The 26,314-nt window shown below is 32.1% G+C and overlaps 3 protein-coding genes and 1 non-coding gene across 5 annotated transcripts; 2 read left to right on the plus strand and 2 right to left on the minus strand.

Annotated features, from left to right (window-relative positions):
* Positions 1 to 1,198: 1,198 nt before the first annotated feature.
* On the minus strand, positions 1,199 to 4,080 carry LOC108345300 (transcription factor MYB35). The gene is made up of 3 exons (XM_017583888.2): positions 3,084 to 4,080; positions 2,852 to 2,981; positions 1,199 to 2,100 (listed from the first exon to the last, which is right to left on the minus strand). Exons 1-3 carry the CDS (start codon positions 3,397 to 3,399, stop codon positions 1,347 to 1,349), a joined length of 1,200 nt encoding a protein of 399 aa, XP_017439377.1. The 5' UTR covers positions 3,400 to 4,080; the 3' UTR covers positions 1,199 to 1,346.
* Positions 4,081 to 5,178: 1,098 nt separating this feature from the next.
* On the minus strand, positions 5,179 to 8,978 carry LOC108343675 (probable prolyl 4-hydroxylase 7). The gene is made up of 8 exons (XM_052866794.1): positions 8,717 to 8,978; positions 8,509 to 8,595; positions 8,370 to 8,427; positions 7,803 to 7,907; positions 6,834 to 6,891; positions 6,576 to 6,751; positions 6,410 to 6,470; positions 5,179 to 5,615 (listed from the first exon to the last, which is right to left on the minus strand). Exons 1-8 carry the CDS (start codon positions 8,818 to 8,820, stop codon positions 5,305 to 5,307), a joined length of 960 nt encoding a protein of 319 aa, XP_052722754.1. The 5' UTR covers positions 8,821 to 8,978; the 3' UTR covers positions 5,179 to 5,304.
* Positions 8,979 to 18,993: 10,015 nt separating this feature from the next.
* On the plus strand, positions 18,994 to 21,771 carry LOC108345098 (thaumatin-like protein). 2 transcript variants are annotated; one of them, XR_008244706.1, is made up of 2 exons: positions 18,994 to 19,094; positions 20,841 to 20,978. XR_008244706.1 is itself a non-coding variant. In XM_017583670.2 (2 exons), the coding sequence occupies exons 1-2, from the start codon at positions 20,456 to 20,458 to the stop codon at positions 21,554 to 21,556; spliced, it is 780 nt and encodes a 259-aa protein (XP_017439159.1). In that variant the 5' UTR covers positions 20,421 to 20,455; the 3' UTR covers positions 21,557 to 21,771. The 2 variants fall into 2 exon arrangements, 1 of the variants encoding a protein (XP_017439159.1); XM_017583670.2 differs by lacking the exon at positions 18,994 to 19,094 and adding an exon at positions 20,421 to 20,519 and having other exon boundaries at positions 20,841 to 21,771.
* Positions 19,345 to 19,419, plus strand: LOC128193820 (small nucleolar RNA SNORD18). Its single transcript, XR_008245129.1, has one exon. It is a non-coding gene; the product is annotated as a small nucleolar RNA SNORD18 (small nucleolar RNA).
* Positions 21,772 to 26,314: the final 4,543 nt, after the last annotated feature.

The raw sequence follows: 26,314 nt of genomic DNA on the forward strand, positions 1-26,314 counted from the left end.
TGGCTTTTGCTTCCTCGAATTGTATTTGATCTTGCCATATTCTACCAGAAGATCCTTGTCTTCGAAATGAAAACGATGATCTTTGCAATGAATTCATGATATGAATCTAAGTTTTTTCTGGATTGCAATGGAAAAATGTGTGTCTTCTCTTTCCTTCTCTCAATATGGTTTTGGATAGTGGAGAAAAGCATTCATCTTTGGCTATAATAATCTCTTTTGTTTAGCCTGTTCATGCAAATTTAGTAATTAGCCTTCTATGTTTAGTTCTTATCCCCATAATTTTAGGCTAATTCATTTGGGTTAGTTGCTATATCTGAAAACTTATTACTAAGTGTTCTTATCTACTTTTGGTGATGCTACTTTTTATGGATTGCATAATAATTGAACCACTGATATCTCTTGCTCATTTTTAGGTCTCGGGTTTTTCATTTTAGGATTTAAGGTTATTAGCATTTGAATTCTTATCTATACAGTTAGAATAGTTATTGGTAGCAGAGTTTTTTCTTCATGATTTTAGCAAAATTCCTATGTAATTTTATCCTGTCTTGTATAGCACTATATAGGGTATGTTTGCTAACTTTACATTATATCTATTTGAAGATCACCTAACATGATTTTTCTAACTGATTTTAAGGATAAAATTTTAAAACTTTTTAACAATAATCTTCTTTTATTTCTATCTTTGTTGCATTCTATGATTGATAGTAAAATTAAAATAAATTAAATATACATAAAATTAAGATCTCTATATCAAATAAATATGTCAAACATAAAGTGAAAGATTAATAAAATAAAATAAAAAAATTGTTTAATTTTGAGATTAAAATATGAACAACTGCTTTTTTAGTTATGCGGGTCATATATCCTATTCTGCCTCAACAAATCAGTGATTAAAATACTCAATTCATCTCACTTTTTCTTGTGGGCTAGCAAACATTCTAGCAGTCGACAAAGTGCATTTTCTATTGATCCATGATAAAAAAAAAGAAAACTACTTTGAATATTTATTCATATTAAGGATTTCCTAGTACATGGATGCTAAATCGGCATAGCTATATCAAACCCAAAACCTTAAAAGGGATTAATCTTAATTATATCCTTACACATTAACATCCAAAATTCAGTACATGTTTATTTTGTTAAATGAAATACACATCTTTTAAAAAAGTGTTAAAAACTAAAAAAACATTGTAAAAGATTAACAAGAACTAAATCATGTATAAGAAGCATTGCAAAATGGTAAATCATAACAAAATCTGTAACTGGAAAAACATAATGAATGGTTTAACTTTTTGCTACATCCTAGTGATGTGCCCTGCTAATCACCAATAAGCAGAAAAAGACACTTAGTAGTCAAAAGAAGCATCCAAAAGTTCTGGAAATGCTGCTCTTAACTCACTATCCCTGTCCAGAATACCATCTACAAATGAATGACCTTCACATTGCTTTTTAATTTGATATTCCATGCTTCCACCACAACAACCCTCAACTGCTGCAACTCCTTGTTTGTCATGGCCATTGGTTTTGGCATTGATGGAAAGATCAGCTTCACTTTGCACCAGACTTGAGGGGTTCAGTGACCACACAAATGAGTCACTGTGAAGAAACTCACTCCAATCAAAGGAGGAACAATGAGGGGCAGTTTGAGCCTGAGGGGTTTGGCAAGAGTAGGACTGTGGTGAGCCTAACTGGGTGAGGTTGGAAGAAGATGAGGATGAGGTGGAGGATGCAGTTTCACTGAAGACTTGAGATTGCACATTTTCTGTGGTGAGGACTTGGTAAGGAATGTGGTGTTGCCATGAGTGAACTTGACCCTCTTGTGTGTTCTCCACCACTGACTTATTGGAACCTGATGGTTCAGTTTTGGTTGGTGCCATGTTGTTCATCATCAAATCCTTGTTAACATAAGCCATTTGGTTAGTGGTGGTGGTGTTTGGGAAGCCACTGATGCTTCCCAAATCAGAGAGGACTTGTGATACTGGTTTATGAGTCACTGGATCAATTCCCATCTTCATAAGCTTCTTCCTTAGCTTTGTGTTCCAGTAGTTCTTCACATCATTGTCAGTTCTCCCAGGTAATCTTCTTGCAATTAAAGACCATCTGAAAAGAAAATGTGATTAGATGTCACAAATAAGGAGATCAGATTTTTTTTCCCTTTAAATAAATAAAAAAAAATGTTAAAAGAAAGGCAAAGTGAAAAAAATGGGGTTATATGGTTAGCACATTTGTGATGCATGTCAAAGTTTATGGTTAGTTCATTCTCTCAATAAACCAAGACAACACAGTTTATATTTTCCTCATGCAACATATACCAGCAAGTGCATTAAGTTTTGTCATGCTAATTTTGCTTACTTTGTGAGGCTAATAGCTATATCATAAAAACAGAATTTACTAAATTGCATCCCACCCTATAGTGTGATTAGACAGCTTGGAATTAACTATTATCATTTTAGAAATTAAATCCCCTTTAATAAATCATTAGGTGAATGACATGTTAAGAAATTTACTTAACTCGTGATGAAATAACTTATGTTAGGATACACTCTGATACATGCTAAAAAGTATGTTTTAAGTTTAATTTAATCTTATGAAATTAACTTATAAAATAAAATTTATATTTATTCTATATTATAAATTAATCTTATCTCAGACTGATTTCTAATTACACATGTAGTTAAAAACTTAAAATACAAAAAATGATGACAGATAAGCTCTTTATACAGAAATTAAACTGAAATTTTAGATGTTACAGTCTGATAAATTATTTCATCTGTGCCACCTTTCATATTGGTTTCATAGAATGCACTGAGGCCATTGAAGCATTTTACCAAATATATAGAGTGGAAGATACCTGCTTCCTATGGCGCCATGAAGGTTAATAATGAGCTCTTCTTCTTGGGGAGTAAAACTATCATGCTTGAGGTCAGGTCTTAGATAGTTGGTCCATCTTAGTCTGCAACTTTTACCACACCTATTCAGACCTGCAAACAATTAAAGAAAAGAGAGTAAAGTTGCATCATAACATAGTTATGTCTCTAAATTCCTATTCCTACATTGTTTGGAAAGAAAAGGGTAGAAGAAACCTGCTTTCTTTGGAACCAATGTCCAGTTTCCAGTTCCATGATTGGCTACATAGGCAAGTATTTTAGCATCTTCCTCAGGAGTCCAAAGACCCCTTTTCACATTGGATTTGTCACAACAAGGAGGCCTTCCCATTTTTTGTGAAAAGAGAGACAGAAGAAAAAGCAGAAATGCAGAGTGAATTATGTAATGGTGATGCAATATGCATTGAAGGGTAACTTTAAAGTGGTGAAAGGGGCTAATGTTTAAGATATGAAGAGGCAAGAAAAGCATGCAAATATTGGCTCCTAATAACAACAATTGCATGATTATGTTCATCTTTCTGTAAACAAAAATTTAAAACCAAAACTATTTGTATGACATCAGAAACATAATGCAAGTGCCTTCCCAATTCCTTCCTCTCCCAAAAGCAATATCTATTTCGGGTGCAATTTGAATGACCTCTTTGGTTAGAACTGACAACATTAACTCATTTAATTTGGTAATGCAATCCAAATTCTTTCATCTTATAGTTGATTGGCCTCTTAATAGTACAAAATCTTTGCTTAAGACAAAACAATAATGAAAAAGTACACATAGACCCTGTCACTAGATAGATTCATTCTCAGAGAGCCTGTGTAAGCATCATTACCACTAAATTATGAAAAATAAATTCTACTCTACATAAATGCTGTTTAAGTGAACCTGTGAGCTACCATGAATACAATGCTATCATGTAATCATACTTCCATTTGTATCACATACACATACATGTATTTGGTATATCTTTGTCTTCCAAAGAGAAGAGGAAAGTCTTAACAAAAGTTTTTTTATCCTTTCTAGTAAATTTTATTCATCAAAGCTATCCCATCCATATTATGACGGATTTTATTTTGTCACTTCCTGATTTTTATATGAAAAAAAAAGTTTTTCTAAAATAAATTAAATGTTTGGGCATCACTTAAACTCAAAATTAAACTGTTTTCATAAGTATTAAAATATATATATATATATATATATATATATATATATATATATATATATATATATATATATATATATATATATATATATATATATATATATAATATGTTGCCATTTTCTTATATACAAACTGCTTTTTACATTGAAAACATAATTATGATAGAGTGTAATAATAACAACAATTAATTATACATTAGATTAATTATTTAAATAATTTATTTTTTCTTGTTAGAATCCAAAAAGTTGAAGAGTTGTGATAAGAAATAGAATTAATCAAATTTTAAATCTTTGATAAATTTGTATATTTTTAATTGAATCTTTTCTTTTTAATTTGTTAAATACTTAAATTTTTTTCATTTTTTTAATTAAATTTTAAAATTTAACTGTTTTTATTTTTCTAAAAAAATCACATAAATTATTGAATAAAAAAATTAAACAATAAAAACTTAATATAAAATATTTGAGAATTCAATAAATTAAAAGTTAAGTAAAATTGATGTATAAACTTAAAACTTAATTACACGTAAAACAATAATTTCAATTTCTTACGAGGAATTATATTTGTCTATTTCTTTTACACTCTATTTTTAGCTTATTTTTATTCATTACTATATCCTTATTTTGTCCTATTTCTCTTAAGCAAAACACTTATAATATCATTTCAGTTCTCATAGACTATCACTTCATTAAAGTCCATTCTTTATATTGTTCTATTCATGGTAAAAGACTCAACTGTGAGTACTTTCAAACAAGAACATTTTTACGGAAGTGCAGTGAGAACAACAGAAACAGTAAAGTATGATTGAGTACATAAAAATAGTTTATAATTTAATCAAAACTTCTTTTCAAAGTATTTCAGTTAACTCCTTATAATAGTTTATAAAAATATCTTATAATATAACTTCATCTTATTTCACCTTTGATTACTAAAACAACTCAAACAATGATAATCAATTGTCTATAGGCACTTAATCAAGTTCTACTCAAATACAACATATATCCAAAATGCATGAAAAGCGGTATCAGGCAATAAAAACACCCTCTAGACAGAGAATGGTGTATCCAGTTTTATCTTTGACCATTAAAATATGGCTAAAAATTAAATCCTTTGTGTTCTAAGAAAACAGAATGAAATGTACTGGCAGAATTCATGGTTATAGTTCACAACAAAATGAATGTTATATATATATACATTATATTTCACAATGTAGTATGTTTCTACATGCATTTAAGTGCAAAGAAGAAAAGGTAACAGACTCTTTAAGAAGAGCAGACATTGCAACTCTTCATGCACTTTCCTTTGACTCCTTCACCTCCAACCATATAAAGTGGATTCTTCTCACATTCACCTACTTTAGCCCACCTATAGCAATTCTCGTTCTCATCAACACAGTCTCCAGTACTCTCAAGTGATCTCACAGGTTTTTCAAAGTCACTCACGTGAATCCACTTGGTTGCAGACCACTTTTCACCCTCAATGACTGGACAGCTTCCATGCAAGCTATTGCTATCAGTAGTTGCATCAAGATTAAGACTGAAGAACAACAAGGCATCACCCTTACGAGGTTTTACTGAAAAGACAAAAAAAATTGTTAGATTTATGGGTGAGATTAAAATAATAGTGACACTGAAATATCAAGGATAAGAATAGTTAAGTTCATTCAGTACTGAAAACCATTGAATTCTTAGTGTGTGAAATATTAACAGTCACATGGCAATTTTGATGGCAAGAGAAAGAAAGATGTCTCTACAAAGCCACACATAACCTATATGATTTTAACCAAGTTAGTAAATACCAAATGAAACAGCTAAGCAAAAAACTCCGTTATAATTATTACAATTATAGGGGAAATATTCATTTGCCTCACCTGTTTCAACTTTAGTGAGAAAGGACCAAATTGATATTTTATATATGTTGAAATTATAGGATCTAGTAAGAGAAAATAAGATATACTGCAAACTACTAATTCAATGGTCCTATTTAAAGAGTAATGACTAAGCCAAATACTACTGTACTGTTACTAGAAAAAGGAAAAGCCCAAGCCTACTGGAAGTGTGTGTCACATGAGCTTACATCATGAAACTTGAGAGCTCGTGTTGATAAGTTTCTCTAAGAAGGTTATTCAAATAAGCTAAAAATTATACCACAAACTATTTTCATAAGCCCTAAAAACAATGAGTCTCTGCATATGAGACTGCAACATTCATCGTACTAAGAAGGAGAATGTGAAATTATGTACACCACATGATATTATACACCAGAGACCTCCAGGAATGTTTCTCTGATGTAGTTAAAAATAAAAAACATTTAAGTCGATATAAAAAAAACTGCTAATATTTTGTAAAGGCATCCAAATATATATACCTGCATATCCTTTGTGAGCACATTCGGACCAGGTATCATCTTTTGGCTGAAACAACTTTCCCTGAAAATGAAAAATAATTGATCATGATTTCAATTTTTCTTTTTGATTGAGGGAAGGGATTCAGAATGAAACATCAGAGAATCAAAGCCATGAGAAAATATTTACCTCAGAATTGGGAAAAATTGTTTCCCCACCCTTCTCAACATTAGACAGATACATCAATACAGTAGCAATCCGATGGCCACCCATAATTTGATTAGCTTTGTCATGGAAGTAATCAAAGTGTGGTTCATACTTCTCACCATTCTCATAGTGCAATACTTGCATTGACTCACCATTCTCTGATGCAATGGACATACGTTTATATTAAAGAAAAGAAAAGCAAATACTGAACTGGATCAAAGAATGATATTGTTTACTAACCTACAGGAAGGAATGTCCATGCAGAAACTCGGCATTCAATATCAGCAACTGTTTCATCCTTAAAAGATCAAATATAGAAAAAAGAGGATTCAAATCATATATAATAAGTAATAAACATAATAAACTTTTATTATTTATTAAACAGAACCTCTACTGTTAACAGCAAACAGGATTCAAATCATTTTTTTAACCCCCAGTTTGTTCTCTCGGGATCTCAATCTCATGATTTGACAGATCTTGCCCATTAACTTCAAAGGATATATTTGGTCATGAGACAGAATTATTAACTTGTTACTCTTATGCCCTGAAAGAGTAAACCATTAACCTCTGATAACAGCACTGTAGAACTGACGGTACCAGCCCTCCATGCATGCACATTAAACATTTAAATGCAAGATAGTATCAAAGTCTATCCTAGATTGTAATCATCTCAAACAAGCAAACAGACATTGAGCATGTTTACCACCTCATTTTCCTAAAGAAAAAGCTACACAGAAGTCACAGGTGGATGTGCAAGAGATAAAATTCCATTTCTAGCATTTAGCAAGAGCGAGTGCAAACATTCTGTAGCACACACATCTCCCTATTCACATGTTAACTTGTGGTTTGGTACATCTTCACTTCATTGTAGTTATAATTCAATCCAAATTTTGCATACACTTCTATTTAACTTAGTCAAGTTAAGAATCTATCTATACTTGTTTTCCTAAGATCAATCAGACCTCCAAGTCAAGAATCTATCTATACATTTTATGCTTATCATCAAAATCTCCAAGCTAATTGCTAAAACATTTCTCACAATCTAGCATTATTAAAAAACATGATGTATTCATATAAAATTGCAGCCAAAAAATTTTGAAAAAAGAACTTCACCAACCATACTTCTCTATAACCTACATAATTAATCATAATCAAATAAAAGCATTGAAGGTTTTCACATAGCATAAAATAAATTTTGATTCATCACACCTGTGCCTTGTTCAGAAACATTCCAGAACTCGTTCTGACTTCACTCATTATACTTTTACCAGACTCATTATCTGCCACCATAGACTTCTCCAGCTTGTCCTTGGCCTAATATCAAAAAAAATCAGACAAAACAAAATATGATATATAATCCCATAAAAATCTCACATAAACCCAACGATAGAGGTTTTAAATTGTAGCCACAATTTCGTCACAACCCTTAATATTGCGATAAATTGCGGACAAATGCAGCCTCAGCAACCACAAAGCGATTGCAGTCACAGAAATCCCAAAAAACCATTAAGTTGCAGCCTAGATCACAGTCGCAGACCCTTTTCTAAAGCCTTGATTTTCTAATGTATTGATAATAAAAACAAAAGGATAAAAATGCCTTAGTTCCCTCAATTTAAGGTCAAAATTGGTCGTAGTTCCTATGCTTTACAAAAGACGAACGGAATTCAACAATTATAGAAAATAAGATCAAAATGCATCGATTACAAAAAATACCAAGACCAAAATCCAGTCATTGTTTTAAAAGTATAAGGACTAAGATCAAAAACTAAATCTAACCAGAGCTATCACATGGTCGCATTCTTCCTCCTTCAAGAATCCCTTGTACAGAAAAGCCCTGCATGACATAATTCACAAAAATTCAACAACAAAAGAAAATAAAATCGACCCATTTGTCTAACAAAGGAAAAGGTCAAACCTGGGATTCCATGAGAGCTGAGTGACCCGTGTGGGATCAAATTTCACTGAACAGACTCCTTTGTTCAACCCAAGCCCCGATCCATGGCTGAAAACAAACACCCACAAACCAAAACATAAAAAAATGTAATATTTTAAACTCATTCACGGGCAGAGAGATACCCAAATGGCAAAAGTGCATTCAGAAATAAAATTATCATCATCATTACGTGGCCTTGGCTTCTTCGTCCACACCAGGCAACCGAATGGAGGAAACAGAGATCTCAAAACAGAGGAAACAGAGAAAGAGCGACACGAAACGGCTAGAAACCATGGTGAAAGGCTTTTTCGGTGGGCAATCTGAGAAGAGTGTTGAAATTTATGCAATGTAATAAAAGAGTTGAAAGTGAAAATGTGGGCGTTTTTTCAATCTCGGTTTGTCGTTTTCAGAGCAATGAGGATTCTACGAAACGCCCACTGGTTTTGATTTGGCTTTCTACTTCCTCTGTCTGTTTCTAATGTGTGCTTAAACCCACCTTCTCGAACCTTCGTTTACCGCATCAACACGAAAAAAAAAACATGTTCTACCAGTTTGTAATAATATATTGTTATTGTTATATGTAGTCTTTCTAAGGTTAAATCGCTATTTATTCATTTATTTTAATTTAATATGGTTTTATATTCTAAACATTTAATTTAATTTAACCCTATATTTTATCAAATGGATGTTTGGATTAAAAAATAAATGAACAGGAACATTTTTTGTAACTTAGAAATTTGATTCTTTTATTTTATGCTCTCAATCAAAATGAAATTATTTTTTAATATGTTTTCGGTTTCAGAAGTCAATTTTGAGAAGTGGACAATCTTGAGAGTCCAACCACGTCTTTCTCCCATGCTTAAGGTGTGGTGAGAGGAAAGAAATTGTGTGTCTCTCTCTATATTTAAATAAATTAGCTAAATTGTGGTTTGAGAATTTTTAAATTTTGATAATATGTTTTAAATATTAAATAATTAAGAAGATGAAATATACATTTATCTGTTAGTTTGTGAAGGAAAAAAATATAAATTATGATTAAAAAATAGGAAATTAAGATTTCATCATCTATATTATAAATTTTAATTTATTTGAATATAGGAGTATATTTGTTTAATTAATTTTTTTATCTATAATTATCAATAAAGAATATTTCTTTTGAATGTTTGATAATTGTTTTTTCTAATACATATTTTACTATCGATTTTACTTTTATCAATACAAAATACACATAGATTTTTAGTTTTTAAATTAAATACAAAATTAGAATTTGTCTTTACGTCAAACTTTAAAATAAATGAATATATTTCCTAGGAAAATGATACTCGAACAACCAAATTTGACAACATTTGGACACGGCACACGTGTCAGCGTACGAGCAGTCCACGTTTTAAAGAGAAAAGCTGCTGCATTCTGAGAAAACCTGCTGCAAGTGTGACGTGGCGAGGGACGGGCACGGGCAGCTTAGGGTGTGCGTTCCAAATTTGAAATGATATTCGAGTAGAGAGAGAAGCGGCGCGAACATTGGAGACGCTCAAACGTGACCTAGACAGAGAGACGAGAGAGTTGGAGAAAGGGTTCACGAGCGAGAGAGAGAGACGGAGTGGTTGCCGGAGTGCCGCCGTTCACTGTCGAAGGTCGTGTCGGAGAGATCGAACGTCTCCAGCCCGTTCCGTTTCACGGCGGCGCAGGTGCGACGTGGAGCGGTCGACGCGAACACGGCATCGTGTTTCCTCCGTTCCGGCCCAGCGACCTAGGGAGGCGTTGAAGGTGTCGCTTCGTTCCAGGGGGTTCCGTCCCTGTCTCGGAGTGCCGTCGGACGTTCGCCGGAGTCTCGCCGGAGTGTGGGCTGTCACACATTTGTCCAAAAAGAGGGGTTTTCCGCCACGCGTCGTCTTCACTGAAGGTTGGTTTGCTTTTTGATTTTTCAGTGGAATTAATGTTGAATACATGGATCATGTTGTTATTGGATTGGATTTGGTGTTGTTCTGTTACTCATTTTTATACAAGTTCTGTGGTTAATCTTACATTGTTGCTGTAATTCTGTTCGATTGGTAGTCATGGATTGCGTTGGCCTTGCTGTAAAAAAACTTCAACCCAATAACCCACTTTATTCGGCTTTGGTAGCAGTAATGTTGGTGAACCAAGGGTCCTAGAGAATGTATTTTTATGCGAGACGAATTTGTTAATAAAATGTTAAGATTTGTTCCGAAACTACTTAGAAGTAGCTGAAATGAGGGAAAACAAACAAGCCACACCAAAATGAGAGTGATGGACGTAGTTGGCCTTGGTGTGCAAAAACTGGCACCCAGGTACCCACTTATTTTGCCTAAGGTACCAGTTCTGTTCCTGTGCCATTAGTGTTAGAAAATGTTGTTTTATGTGGCACGAATATGTTAAAAAAATGTTAAGAAATTGTTCCCAGATTACTTAGAAGTAGATAAAATGAGGGAAAACAAAGAAGACACCCCAAAATGAGAGTGATGGACGTAGTTGGCCTTGGTGTGCAAAAACTGGCACCCAGGTACCCACTTATTTTGCCTAAGGTACCAGTTCTGTTCCTGTGCCATTAGTGTTAGAAAATGTTGTTTTATGTGGCAGGAATTATATGAATTAGTAAATGACTATTATTTTTTTGTTCTCTTTTTTTTCGTGGTTTAACAAATGGTGACAATGTTTGTTATGATTTCCAATTTGTTGTTTTAGTTGATTGTGTTGGTGTAGTGTTATTATACATTGAATTCTGTGTTATTTTGATTTGGGGATTACTGTCATGTTGGTCACCTCCTGTCTAGTTCAAATATCTGGCATTTCTTAAAGAGAGTTTAAATTAAATTCATTGTGCTTGAATATGAATACTATGTATTAAGTTTCCGTTTTCTGTTCATTCACACCCCATCCGTCTAGCAGTTCCAGCAGCAGGCCCATGAGAAGCTTGGGAGCTGCAACGTTGGAAGCATTCACGTCCAGCTGCATCAAACAGCAGCAACGACAACACACACCGTCTTCAAGTCCAGCCGAATTGGATGCACATGTTGAGATGGGAGAGAAGTGGAAAGCTGACACAGACCTTGTTTATTCCAGCATGGGCAACGATGGTGTGCAGAACATGCAGAAGTGTAAACAAAATGGAGGGCCCCACATGGCTTTATCTGACAGAGAAGCAAAAGAGTGATGGAAGAAATTCATTAAAGGTTGCTAATGGGAGACAACAGCATGGCAACCTGGCTGGAAACGCACGAGGCAGCACCAGAACGAGACTTGAGAATTTGGCTTTCTGTATTGTAATGAATTTTAATTTGAATGAACAATGTCATTTAATTTCCTGTTACTGAATTGTCAATTTTATTCTACTGATGCGATTAAATTTCTTCTGAAATCTGATCTGTGTTGTTGTGTGTCTGCCATTTAATTTATACTGTTGTTGATTGTTTGAAATTTAATTTTTACGTTTGTTTGTACTGATAGTTTTATTGTGCGAGTTTACTGTTCCTGCAATTGCGTTTCTGCTGGTTTTGAATTCTGCACGTTTACTGTTTCTGCCTGTCAAACCGTTCGGTCTTTAACGTCACTGTTAGAGTCGTTCGTCCATCTTTCATCTGATTTTTACTTGCTCTGTGACGTTCGGCTTGTCTCTGTGTTCATGCTTGTTGTTTATCGACCGTTCGTTCTTAATCTTCATACCGTTCGGTCTGTTAGAGATCGAATGGCTCCTTCATTTATACTTACATCTACCGTTCGGTCACAGTATGGACGTTCGGTCTTTACCTTGCTGCTTTAACCGTTCGGTTGATTCTTTATTTTCTGGTTTAGCTCTGGTCTTGGTACCTTTAGCTTGATGAATGAATATTCTTGTACCGTTCGGTCATTAACGTTCGTTTTTGTGTTTGGTTTAGTTTTCAATATCATTTTCCATTGCCTGTTATCTTCATACCGTTCGGTCACCTAATACCGTTCGTCCTGTTCATTAACTGTTTAAGCTGCTTTTACCGTTCGGCTTTATTGTGCTCATTTCTGATTTACTGCCTTAACCGATCGGCCTTGTTACAAGAACCGTGTGGTTAGGACGCTCGGTATTTAGCGTTCGCTCAAATCCATTATCGGAGACCGCTCGGTCTCAATGTTATTACAGCTCGGTTTTTACTTCTGTGCAATTTATACTTCAACCTTTCGTTCTGTGCTTTGGACCGTTCGGTCTTTTGTCAATTGTTTTTAACTTTCAACTTTTAATTAATTTAATTTTCCTTGCAATTAACACAATTACAATTTGCTTCTTAGGAGGACCACGAAAGTCACTATTGACTCGGTGTTCAAGAATCCATATAACAATTCCAATCACAAAAAATGAGACAGTCGTAGCACACCACATATCTGCTGTAAATGGTTGATAGGACGAGCGTCCTCTGCGCGCTGGACGAGCCTCCTCTCTGCGCGCTGGACGAGTGTCCCCTCTGGGCGACAAGCGTCTGGACGAGCGTCCTCGGCCAGCGTTCTCAGCTAGTTGGGCGAGCGATCTCCGCTCTCTGGACGAGCGTCCACTTACTGGACGAGCCTCCTCTGCGCGCTGGACGAGCGTCCGCTGCGCTTTGGACGAGCGTCCCCTCTGGGCGACAAGCGTCTGTGCGAGCGTTCTCCGCTAGCTGGGCGAGCGATCTCCGCTCTCTGGACGAGCGTCCACTTGCTGGACGAGCGTCCTCTGCGCAGCCTCCTCTGCGCGCTGGACGAGCGTCCCCTCTGGGCGACAAGCGTCTGGGCGAGCGTTCTCCGCTAGCTGGGCGAGCGATCTCCGCTCTCTGGACGACCGTCCACTTTCTGGACGAGCGTCCTCTGCGCGCTGGACGAGCCTTCTCTGAGCGCTGGCCGAGCGTCCTCTGCGCTGCGCGCTGGACGAGCGTCCTAGCTTGCTGTTGGATGGGCGTTCTCTTCTCGATGCTGACAGCCAAATGATGCGCTCCAAGTCTTTGACAGTATCCAATCCTTATTCTACTTCGAAATAAACAAACAAAAGCATCAAAAAACATTTAAACAGTCAAAATTATACTTATATCAACAATTATATACTTTTCATGAGAATTAACACTAAAACTTACTCAAAAGCACAACAATTTAAGCAACAAAAACAAGTAAAATTTACACCTATCACTCCTCTCAGCCAAAGGTGTTAATTATACAACTAATCACCCGGCATGTTTTTATGCCACCAAAGATCTATAAATTGACGTACACATATCACATCTCTTGATATAGTTTCCAACAAAAAATATCACAAATCAAAATTAAATTTTAACAAACAACTAAACACACATCCAAATCCACATCTATGTTTGGCACCACTTACTGTAAACAAAGGCTAAAAGATTTCAGGATAAAAATTGACAAACCACACGAAAAGATGATAAAGGAATGTGCTGGACCATCAAATATTGATGTCAGAACAAGCTTATAACAGCTCTTTTTGGTAACAGAATTCATTAGAAGAAGAAGTGGGTACAAACCCTCAACTTTTGCCACCTCCTTAATACCATCATGATTTTTTTTTTTGGTTTTGAAATTTACAACAAAGATAAATAATGTCATGTATATCAGACTATTTCCCAAAATTTACATGGAAGAGAAGAGCCATACCCAGAAGATTCATCATACACATAATCATTTTGCAATGCTCCACCTGAAAGAAAAGTAGTGCCTGAACAACATATGTATGCAAATCAAATACAATCGTACGTACCTTCTTCGTTCTATCACTTCCTTTGTCACTTTGTTCACGACGTTCTTCCTCCATCACACTACAGCAACACAAAAACTTAAATTACATTACACCAACACAATGAACTAAAACAATAAATTGGAAATCATAACAAACATTGTCAGCATATGTTAAAACACAACAAAATATAATTCTCATTTATGAATGCATATAATTCGTGCCACATAAAACAACATTTTCAAACAATCATGCTACAGGAACAGAACTGGTTCCTTAGGCAATATAAGTGGGTACTTGGGTGACAGTTTTTGCTCACAACGGCCAACAACTTCCACATTGAATGATTTTCGGGTGGCTTGTTTGTTTTCCCACATTTCACCTACTTCTAAGCAATCTGGGAACACTCAGGATAACATTTTTTTAACATATTCGTGCCACACAAAACAACATTTTCAACCACTCATGGTACAGGAACAGGACTGGTACCTCAGGCAAAATAAGTGGGTACCTGGGTTCCAGTTTTTGCACACCAAGGCCAACTACGTCCATCACTCTGATTTGTGGGGTGGCTTGTTTGTTTTCCCACATTTGACCTACTTCTAAGCAATCTTCGAACACTCAGGATAACATTTTTTTAACATATTCGTGCCACACAAAACAACATTTTTAAACACTCATGGTACAGGAACAGGACTGGTACCTCATGCAAAATAAGTGGGTACCTGGGTTCCAGTTTTTGCACACCAAGGCCAACTACGTCCATCACTCTCATTTTGGGGTGGCTTGTTTGTTGTACCTCATTTCAGCTACTTCTAAGTAATTTCGGAACAATTTCTTAACATTTTATTAACAAATTCGTCTCCCATAAAAATACATTCTCTAGGACCCTTGCTTCACCAACATTACTGCTACCAAACCCGAATGAAGTGGGTCATTGGGTTCAGGTTTTTTGACAGCAAGGCCAACTAGGACCATGACTACGAATCGAACACAATTACAGCAACAGTGTAAGATTAACCAGAACACTTGTATAAAAAATCTAACAGAAGAACACCAAATCCAATCCAATAACAACATGATCCATGTATTCAACATTAATTCCACTGAAAAATCAAAAAGCAAACCAACCTTCAGTGAAGACGACGCGTGGCGGAAAACCCCTCTTTTTGGACAAATGTGTGACAGCCCACACTCCGGCGAGACTCCGGCGAACGTCCGACAGCACTCCGAGACAGGGACGGAACCCCCTGGAACGAAGCGACACCTTCAACGCCTCCCTAGGTCGCTGGGCCGGAACGGAGGAAACACGATGCCGTGTTCGCGTCGACCGCTCCACGTCGCACCTGCGCCGCCGTGAAACGGAACGGGCTGGAGACGTTCGATCTCTCCGACACGACCTTCGACAGTGAACGACGGCACTCCGGCAACCACTCCGTCTCTCTCTCTCTCGCTCGTGAACCCTTTCTCCAACTCTCTCGTCTCTCTGTCTAGGTCACGTTTGAGCGTCTCCAATGTTCGCGCCGCTTCTCTCTCTACTCGAATATCATTTCAAATTTGGAACGCACACCCTAAGCTGCCCGTGCCCGTCCCTCGCCACGTCACACTTGCAGCAGGTTTTCTCAGAATGCAGCAGCTTTTCTCTTTAAAACGTGGACCGCTCGTACGCTAACACGTGTGCCGTGTCCAAATGTTGTCAAATTTGGTTGTTCGAGTATCATTTTCCTATTTCCTATAACCTACCTGCATTAAATTTTTTTAAAGCATTAGATTTAAATTGTTGGCATTGTTTTGACACGTACTAGTTTAAAGGTTAGTCTAAAATATCGTTCAACAAACCCAAAAAATTAATATCATTAGATTAAAAGAATAATATATTCATTTATTTTTTAAATATGGGAAACCAAATATATTTAATTTTGAGAGATGGACAAATTTCAATTTCACATTAAACTAAGGAACTAAAAACATACTTAATCCTATAGAATATAAATTAGTTTATCTTTTTGGATTAATAATTGTATTTTTTAATCCAACTAATTATATCTAATAAAAATTTAAAAGATAATTATTCTTTTAATACATTTTATATAAATTTAATAATAATTGTATATGAATTTTTCAAAATGGACAAATTTCAAATTTTAATTTGTTGAGCGGGGAAGCCTTCTTAAGTATGGTAAAAATTATTTTTGATGATGAATTGTGTAAAATGTTTTTTTTAAGTGCTTAAATTGTTAGAATAAAACTAAACTCATGTAGGATAAAGAGTCTTAGATGCATAACTTATGTATGAAAGAGTCTTAGGTGCATATAATAGCAAGAATACATAAATCTGGTTGTATTAATTGATTAAGCAAAGTCTACGATCAGTTAAAGTGTGCGTGTGTGTCAGAAACAAAATAAGGTTGTAGTGTTTATTTTAATCAATTAAGGAATTAACATAATCGATTAAAACAGAGAGTTGAGCCGAATCAATTAAGGAATTAACTTAATCGATTAAGTGCATCAGTTTTTTGTATCTTGTATATATAAGTGCGTATGACGTCTATATACTCTTTAATCATGAAAAAAATAATTCCAGAAAGAATATTTGTTTCATTGTTTTTATGTGCTATTTCTTCATTGCAAGTTGAACGTCTTCAACAAAGCTTTTAGTGACCACTAAAGGTAATGTTCCTTCCACTTAACACAAATATGATGACTTTATGTATGATTTCCTTTCAATCAATTGGTTTAATGCATAAACTCCATTTGGAGCACCATTGAGTTCTCTTTTCTCTCTCACTAACGACAATTATCTTCTCCTCACCCTTAGAGTGGCGCCTATCTACTCCTTCACTATCACGATTGGTTTCATTTTTGGTTTTTTTATGTATATTGGTTGTTGCACTTTTATTTTAGATACCAATACTACTAAAATTCTGAAAAAATTGTGGTATATATTTGTATTGTAGGTTTATTTTCCATGGTTTCCATGAAAGAAAATATTGACAATTTTTTTTTTTAAAAAAGCAAGACAGTTGTTCCTGCAATATAGATTAATTAAGGTCGATTGTTCCTACAACAAATATTGGTATATAGTCGTTTTGACCTAAAATTCGTAGAGAAAACATTATTAGCTCAATCTTTTAGAACCTAAAACTTCTTTTGTCACAATTTTATTTTTAAAAAATATCTCAAATAATTAAAAAATTAAGATGTATTTAAATTATTTTTAATTTTTAAAGAATGTGAAACTATTTAGCATAAGGTTTAATCATTCACTAAGTCCCTATTTTCGCATGGAATCTCAATTTCGTCCCTTTCTTTCTGAAAATCTTAATTGGGTCCCAATTTTATGAAAATTGCAACAAATCGATCCTTTCCGTTAAATAGTGTCAAACGGCGTTAAAAAAATTGATGAGTGAATGCTGAGATGACGAACGAGCGCTCGTCCAGCAGCGAACGAGCGCTGGACCACCGAACGAACGGTCGTCCAGTGTGGAACGAACGATTGTCCACCAGAGAACGGACGCTCGTCGACCTCTTACTGCTGGACAACCGTTCGTTCCACACTGGACGACCGTTCGTTCGGTGGTCGAGCGCTCGTTCGCTGCTGGACGAGCGCTCGTTCGTCATCTCAGCATTCACTCATCAATTTTTTTAACGCCGTCCAGCCAAATTAACGGAAAGGATCGATTTGTTGCAATTTTCATAAAATTGGGACCCAATTGAGATTTTCAGAAAGAAAGGGACGAAATTGAGATTCCATGCGAAAATAGGGACTTAGTGAATGATTAAACCTATATATAAATATGCATTAAATTATACCAATAACAAATATAAATACGCATTAAATTATAATGATCAAAATTCATTCTAATAAAAATCTCTTATTTTATTCACATTCAAAAACATCTCATTCTATTAAGGTTCAAAATATATTGACATTTGTTATCACTATATAGAACACTTTGATTAACAATAGTTTTAAAAAATATTTACAAAATTGCTAATTGATGATAAGATGACTATAAGTATACTAATAAGGCTAATAGTATACTGTCAATGCAAGGTGTTGATGCTTTCCAATCATGAAAAGTAGACTATTAACAAAAATATTTTTATTAATAATAACGAATTAAGAATATGGGAAAAATTATTGTTTAACCTATTGTTATATTTTCAATTCATATTTATCCTTTTAACTTTTAAGCTAACTTTTTTAATTAAAATATTATAACGAAGTTATTTTCGTACTCACTTCTTTTTAAAATGTTGGATGCCTAATTAATATAAGTTAACTATCTTTACCTTTTTCTTTAGTTTTTGAGACAAAATCAGCTATTAAAATTTTACAAACCAAGTAATTTATTTTTTCACTTAAAACAATTTTCTTTATAATTAACACTTTAAATTCATTCTATTACGTATTTCATATGGTCATCTTGCAAATGGACATTAAAAGGTTTAATAACTAAGCTTAACTCTAAGTTATTTAATGTTTTGAAAACTATGTGTCAAATACAGGACTATAATGTGTGTTTGAAAAATGATGTGCATACACTTAATGTCTTTAATTATATAACATTAAATACTTTGCATATAAAAGTCAAAATGAATAACTACTCATTTTATTTTTTTACACTAAAATCTACAAATTTTTTAAAACCCTTCAACATGAAGAAAGCAAACAAATAAATAAAGAAAAAACCCAAAATGACCCGGACCCGGCCCATTCTCGCCTCTCTTCCAATTTTAAGGTTTTCTTTTCTAGAAGCTTCACCGTTCAAATATCCTTACTTGTATAAATACGAAAAGCAAGTGCTTCACTCTGCTAGGGTTTTAGGTCGCTCGTACGATTGAATCGTTTCCTTTTAATTAGGTTTGTTCTTTGCTCCTTTTTTGGATTTTTGAATTATTGTTTTTTTAATTATTTTCATTTTTACTAAGTCATGTGATGAGAAGAAAAAAGAAAAAGCTACAACAACATGATTGGATTCATCCCATGATTTCATCATCAACTCTGTTACTTCATTTTGAAATCATAATTTTTGTTTTTGTTTTTGGTTTTTGATTTTGAATTTACATTTCGTCTTCATCTTGTAGTTTATCAGTTTAGATCTGCAAGAAAAGAGTTATGATGATTTTTACATTGGTCCGTGTTTCTGAATCACCATGACCGACGAACACTACCAATTTCTGATCTCTAATAACAACTATAATTTTTTTTGTATTCGTCTCTGTAATTCTTTTCGTTTATGTATGTATTGTGATTTGTTTTGGATGAATGATTTTTCTGCTATACATGCAGTATGCGCTATTCCGATTGATTTCGTCAACAGATATTTATGGTAGATGAGAGCCATTATAATTGTTGATCTTCTATGCCGAACATGTTAACCATCATAACACGTGGAAACTTCGATTAAAGACCTTAATGATCAATATATTAAGATTTAAGGAGTCATGAAAATAATTTTTAAAATATAAAAAAATATAAAATTATAAAACAATATCTTACGACAATTAAATGAAGTAACGGATAAAATAATAATATCGTCATTCAATTAAAAATATTTTTTTTTAATATTTAATATATCATAAAAATTTAATAGAAATTCAAACAAAGAACTTGATATAATTGGATCACCAAAGAACTTGTCTTAATTTTAATACAAAGTAATAATTCCCACATATAAGGATTCATCACCAACTTACTTGAAATATGATCCTAAATGTTTTATATTATTTTAGTTAAAGTAAGTGTCTATAAATTCTTAATTTAAAATATTCTTTTATTACTTTGATTATATTAATTAATATTTTTTATCTTTGATGTTAAACTAACAGTAGCAAATACTACAATAATGTTAAATTTGTTATTTTCTTACTAGAAGATGGCCATTTTGACATAATCATTACATATTCAATGCCTCATTTTAAAAAAAAGATAAATATAAAATTTAAGCATAATCTATATATAGGTCTATAGTAGCAATTAACTTAGCAAACATTCATTTTCATTACTCTTGTCCACTTGTTAACAATTGTTTTGTTCTCCTTCAAGCAAAGACAATGAACGCTTAAGGGTCAACATCATCATTTTCCTTTTATGTTAAGATTATCCACATCAAATCTTAGAGTAAAATTGAAGAACAAACTTCTTTTCTCATACTTATATATATAAAAGTAAGTTTGTCTGTGTTAGGTGTTCATAGCATTCATTTACCAAGATTCAGAATAATGCATCTGCCAAAGTGTAATGTGGTTTTCTTTTTCTTCCTGATCTGCTCTTCCATTTACTGCGGTAATTCCATATTCATCTTATTTATCATGTTAATATAGTTTATAGCTTAACAGTTGAATTGGGTTGTCTCTAATAATGTTCTTACATATTTATTTTTGGGAACTTGTATGAACTCTGATTGATTGTTCTATCACAATATAGAAAATAGGGTGTGAGCAGTCTGTACAAATGGATTTTAGGTTATCATTTAATCAGAAATTGTCATGTTGTTTATTGACAGTTATAAGGATTAGTTCAAAAGTTATTCATCTGATGTTTCTCAATGGTTGATGATGTAAAGAAATCAAACTCAATTGCTAAGAGTGAAAAGTGTATATGCAGGAAATGCAGAGGCACATCAAGTTGCACTCTATGTGCACAACAAATGTCCCTTTCCAATATGGCCTGCAACTGCACCAAACAATGGCCAACCAGTGATAGCAGATGGAGGATTCTACCTTGCTCCAGGTCAAACCGAACGTGTGATAGCACCATGGACATGGAATGGTAGAATCTGGGCAAGAACAGGTTGCAATTTTGGTTCAAATTGGAAACCAGCCTGTGAAACTGGGGACTGTGATGGAAGACTAGCATGCAATGGACTCATAGGCACTCCCCCAGCAACACTGGTTGAAGTTTCACTTCAAGGAGGAAAGCCAAATTACTATGATGTTAGCCTTGTTGATGGCTACAACATCCCTGTGTCTGTCACTCCCAAGATCACAAACCCCAAATGCCTCATCCAAGGGTGCTTGAAGGATCTCAAAGCCTTGTGCCCTTCTGAACTTGAGGTGCTGAATTCCAAGGGAGAAGTTGTGGGATGCAAAAGTGCTTGTTTGGCCTTTGATGATGACAGGTTTTGTTGTAGGAATGCATATGGGAGTCCAGGGAAGTGCAAGCCTAGTGTGTACTCCAAGATATTTAAGAATGCTTGTCCTAACTATTTTAGCTATGCTTTTGACTCACCTACCCCATTGGTGAGTTGTGCATCCTCAGAGTATGTGATAACATTTTGTCCTTATGGATGGGGAGGTGCTGATGAACACAAATCTGAGTAGGAAGTGTTGACACCTCTGTTGCTGGAACTAAAGTTGGTTCTGGAATCAAATGATTTGATTCGGTTTGATACATGTTGAGTTGTGTATTGGTTATTGCATGTTATTGATACCTGAAAAATACTAAGTGATGCATTTACTACCATTACTTAATTGTAACTGTTTGATATATTTGTTTATCATATATTCTCAAAATAAATGTTTTAATTTTAATCAAATATCGTTTCTCACATATTTTTAATCGACAGAAGTAGTTTATATTTAAAAAGTATAAGAAATATCTCAGCCTATATAGCTTGGCAAAATAAAGTTTCTTTTAATCATTCATATTAAGAGAGAAAAACCTTTCTTTTTAAGCCATTATTACTGTCGGGGTATGTAGAAGAGGAAATAATATCTGTGTTTTGTTAAAGTATTGTAAAAAATCTGTCAAAATATTTTTTTTTCCATAATAATAATAATCGTAGTGGTAATAAGAACTTTTTAGTAGATTCAAATATTCAAAGTAGATGAACAACAGTAACCATAAACTGTTTTTCTCTCTATTAAGACATTTATTTATAAATTTTACACTTTAAACCAACACAAAAAAAAAAAAACTTTTTAAATCTATAACAAAAACAATAATCAAAAGTTACCAAAATTTACTAAAAAAAAGTTAAACACAGTATACAACTCGATATGTGGTTAAATATGGTACTAACATTTGACAATGTGTGTTTATGACACATGACACTCTCTCATCAAATATAAACTATAATATAATAATATTATCAATTCACTTAGCTTATAATTTAACACCTATTAATTTATTAGGTTTTCTTATCATTTCAAATCCCAACAATCGTTCCATTTCTTAAAATATGCATGTCACCTTTCTTGATATATAAAAATGTCACTCAAATTATTAATATTATTATTACAATTTAATTATTATTATTTTATAATAATATTAATACATAATAGTAATATATATAATAATAAAACTTGTTTATGACTATTGAATATTAAAAAACCTCTTTTATCAATTATTAGATTTATTTATGAATGAGTTTAATGAGTGATCATTGAAGACTAAGTATTTCTCTCATTTGCTTAAGCCTATCACAATGATCTTACAAAAGCATCATATGGTTAAGGTTGATAGGATCAATCACCGCATTTTCAAGGTATTGTTCACTTTGGAGACTGGAACTTCATTACAGTTTTGTCTTTAAAAAGAAGAAGGATTATAACTGCCTTAGACTTCGACTCCTAAATGATGTGGAACTATTGGGTGTGGTAGGAACATAAGTCCCTTAGTCGAGGTATAAGGAAAATGATTGTTCATCTTTAATGGAGGGCTTAAATTATCGATCGTTCATTTAAGAACCTCATCATTGGCCTCATGGTGGGCACTAATGTTTCGATCCCAAGTCCGTCGAGTGACATCGTTAAGGTCAATCATCATACATCTGAAGTATTGTTCGCTTTGGAGTGTGAAACTCTGTCACGATTTTATCCTTAAAAGGTGTCTTAGAGGGTGGAAGGAGGAAGGAGATTTAAATTGTCTTAGACATCAACTCCTAAGCGATGTGAGACTATTGAACATGATAGGAACATAAGGACCCCGATATCAAATTTTGATTCGACATACATGATGGTGTTTGATCCCTTGGTTAGACATTGGTCAACTTTATAGTTTGCAAAATTAGAAGTGAAATCTAAATTTAATCTATCAAATAATATATATATATATATATATATATATATATATATATATATATATATATATCAATGTATTCCTAGACTTATTTAATAATTTTTGTTATACTCATGTAATGTGTATTGCAATGCTCGTCTAATTAGTGAGTGGACAAACTCATCTAATGTGTATTAATAAAGACATATAATTTGTATATAAATAAACTTGTATAATGTATAATGCTAAACTTTCCTAATCAGTATATATACATGCTAGAATTGTTTAATTAGTGTTTGGGCATAATCATCCAATCAATGTATTTGTAGACTAATTTAATTGTATTGTAAGACTTGTTTAACCAACGAATGAATAAATTTGTCTAATGTGTATTAATAGACTCGTATAATTTGCATATAGAGAAACAAACTTGTGTTATGAATATTGTCAAACTTGTGTAGTCCGTGTATGAACAACTTGTTTAGTGTTTATTGCTAGACTTGTTTAATTTGTGTATGCACATATTGGCCTAATGGGTATTCTTAGACCCATATAATCAATGTGTGAAATAATTCATCTAATATTTTTTGCTATACTTGTTTACTAATTATATGAACATGTTCGTTTAATGTATATTGTTACACTTGTTTAATCAGTGCATTAACAAACTCGTTTAATAATTTTGTTATACTCGATTAATCATTGTACATTTAGAGTCGTCTAATTAATGTATGAAATACCTCATTTAATGTTTTTGGTTATACTTATCTAATTAATGTATGAACAAAAACAACTTTATTGTACATTGGTAGACTCCTTTAATGATTTTTGTTATACTTGTTTAATGTGCATATTGTTAGACTCATAATGTTTTTTGCTATATTTTCTAGTGTGTATTACTAGAAAGAATGGTCTAATCAATGTATGTCTAATATATATTTATAGATTCAAATAATTACAATATAAATACACTAGTAATATATTTAAAGACAGCTAGTTTGTTAGATTTTATTTTTTGTTTTAATCTTATTAAAGCCACAAGCTTTAACAATTTGAAGTTAAAGTAAAAGATATGAATTCAATGAATATAAAACAAAATTTATAATATTAAGAAATGTGATTTTTTTTTGTATGAGTAAACCTTTGAAATAAACTATTAAATACATTCTTTTAATTTATTTTGTGACAAATATAATTATTAAAAGTGTTAAACATATTTTTAGTCCCTAAACTTTAATGTAAAATTGAAATTCGTTCTTCTCTGAAACTTTATACAATTTGATTATCAAACTTTTAAAATAAATGGATATACTCTTTCTAACTCAATTATAATAAATTGTTTATACACATCAAGTGGTATTTCATGTTGATATTTGAATTGTTTATAATGTTTGACTTATTCTAACTAAAATTTCATTCTAGAAGATGGTTTAACACATAAAAAACATTAATATCTTTAGATTAAAATACTATATTCATTCATTTTTAAAATTAAAGATATAAATAAATAAATTTTTTGAATAGAAACTAATTACAATTTTGCCTTCAACTTTAGAGACAAAAAAACATACTTAACACTTATTTAAAACATTTTAGAAAGATATATATAATTCATGCTAATTTTTCATTAAATAATATTAATTTAATTTACATAATAAAAATATGAAGAATATTCAACAATAAAAATATTTATATAATTATTGAAAGTATTTTTTTGTAAGATAAAATTATTACATAAAAAAATTTATATGACAATATAAATACTTTGTATTATTAATAAATTTATATTATTTTCTTAAATAATATTATTTTAAGACATTAAACTAAAATATATATTTTTAAATTTAATTTTGTTGTATGACAAAGTAATTAAAAATCATTGATAAAATTAAAAATTAAAAAATATTATGAAAAATAATTAATACTTTAAATTTAAGTTAATCATTAATAATTTATTAAATGATTAAGTAATTAGAAATTATGAAAGGATACAATTATAAATGAAAGAAATAGTATGAAAAAAATTTAATACTTTAAATATAAATTATTTTTTAATAATAATTATATTAAAAATTCATTAGATAAAATTTTTTAATTATGACTAACATGTATCTAAGGACACATATTAAAAGAAGTAATAATTTATTTATTTTAAAAATTAACTAATTTTTAAAATAATTTTTAAGAATGTTGATCATAGTTTAAGTTGATTAAGAAAAATAATTCATATGGGTGAAATTTTTTTATATTGCCATATAAACAATTCGTATTCTTAATAAATATATATTTCTTAAAATAATATTATTTTAAGAAATAAAATAGAATATATTTTTCTAAATTTAACTTTATTAAATGAATATTATGGATTAAATTGATTAACAATATGATTGGAATTTTATACATAATTAACATTTTGAAGATTGATATTTTCAAATTTGAGAAAGTAATAATTATATTTAAGAACTAAAATAAACTTTTATTAGATATTAGATAAGAAAGTTGAAATTATTAGATAATAAAGTTGAAATGTATTGCTACTTTTACAGTAAATCAGTTTAAAAATAAATTAAATGAATAAAATATTAAAATAACCTTTTAGAAAAATACTTTTTATATGATAATATAAATAATATATGTTTCTAAATTTAATTTTTAATTACCAAATAATTATAAATTATAAAAAAAAATAAAAATGGAAAAAATAGTATAAAAAACTATATTTTAAATATACGTTATTTTTTAATAATTTATTAAATGGCCAGTTGATTAAAAATTATAAAAAATAAAAAATAGCATTGGCAAATTAGTTTAAAATAAATAAATAAAATAATTTTTATAGATATATGATAGTAAGATAAAGTAAATAAAAAACATTAAAAATGTCAAATAATTAAAAGAAATTAATATAAAAAAATAAAATAAATATTAAGATAAATTTGTTAACAATTTTTTATATTATCATATATTTCTAAAACTGTTCACAACTCTCTATTTCCTAATTGAAACAGTAGTTCACCACTAAAATATATTAGTTCTTGGTAACACTTTTTTTTTTCTAGGTCATTGCATGAAAATAATAA

The sequence above is a fragment of the Vigna angularis genome, chromosome 8, assembly GCF_016808095.1.
Source record: "Vigna angularis cultivar LongXiaoDou No.4 chromosome 8, ASM1680809v1, whole genome shotgun sequence".
Taxonomy (NCBI): Eukaryota; Viridiplantae; Streptophyta; class Magnoliopsida; order Fabales; family Fabaceae; genus Vigna; species Vigna angularis.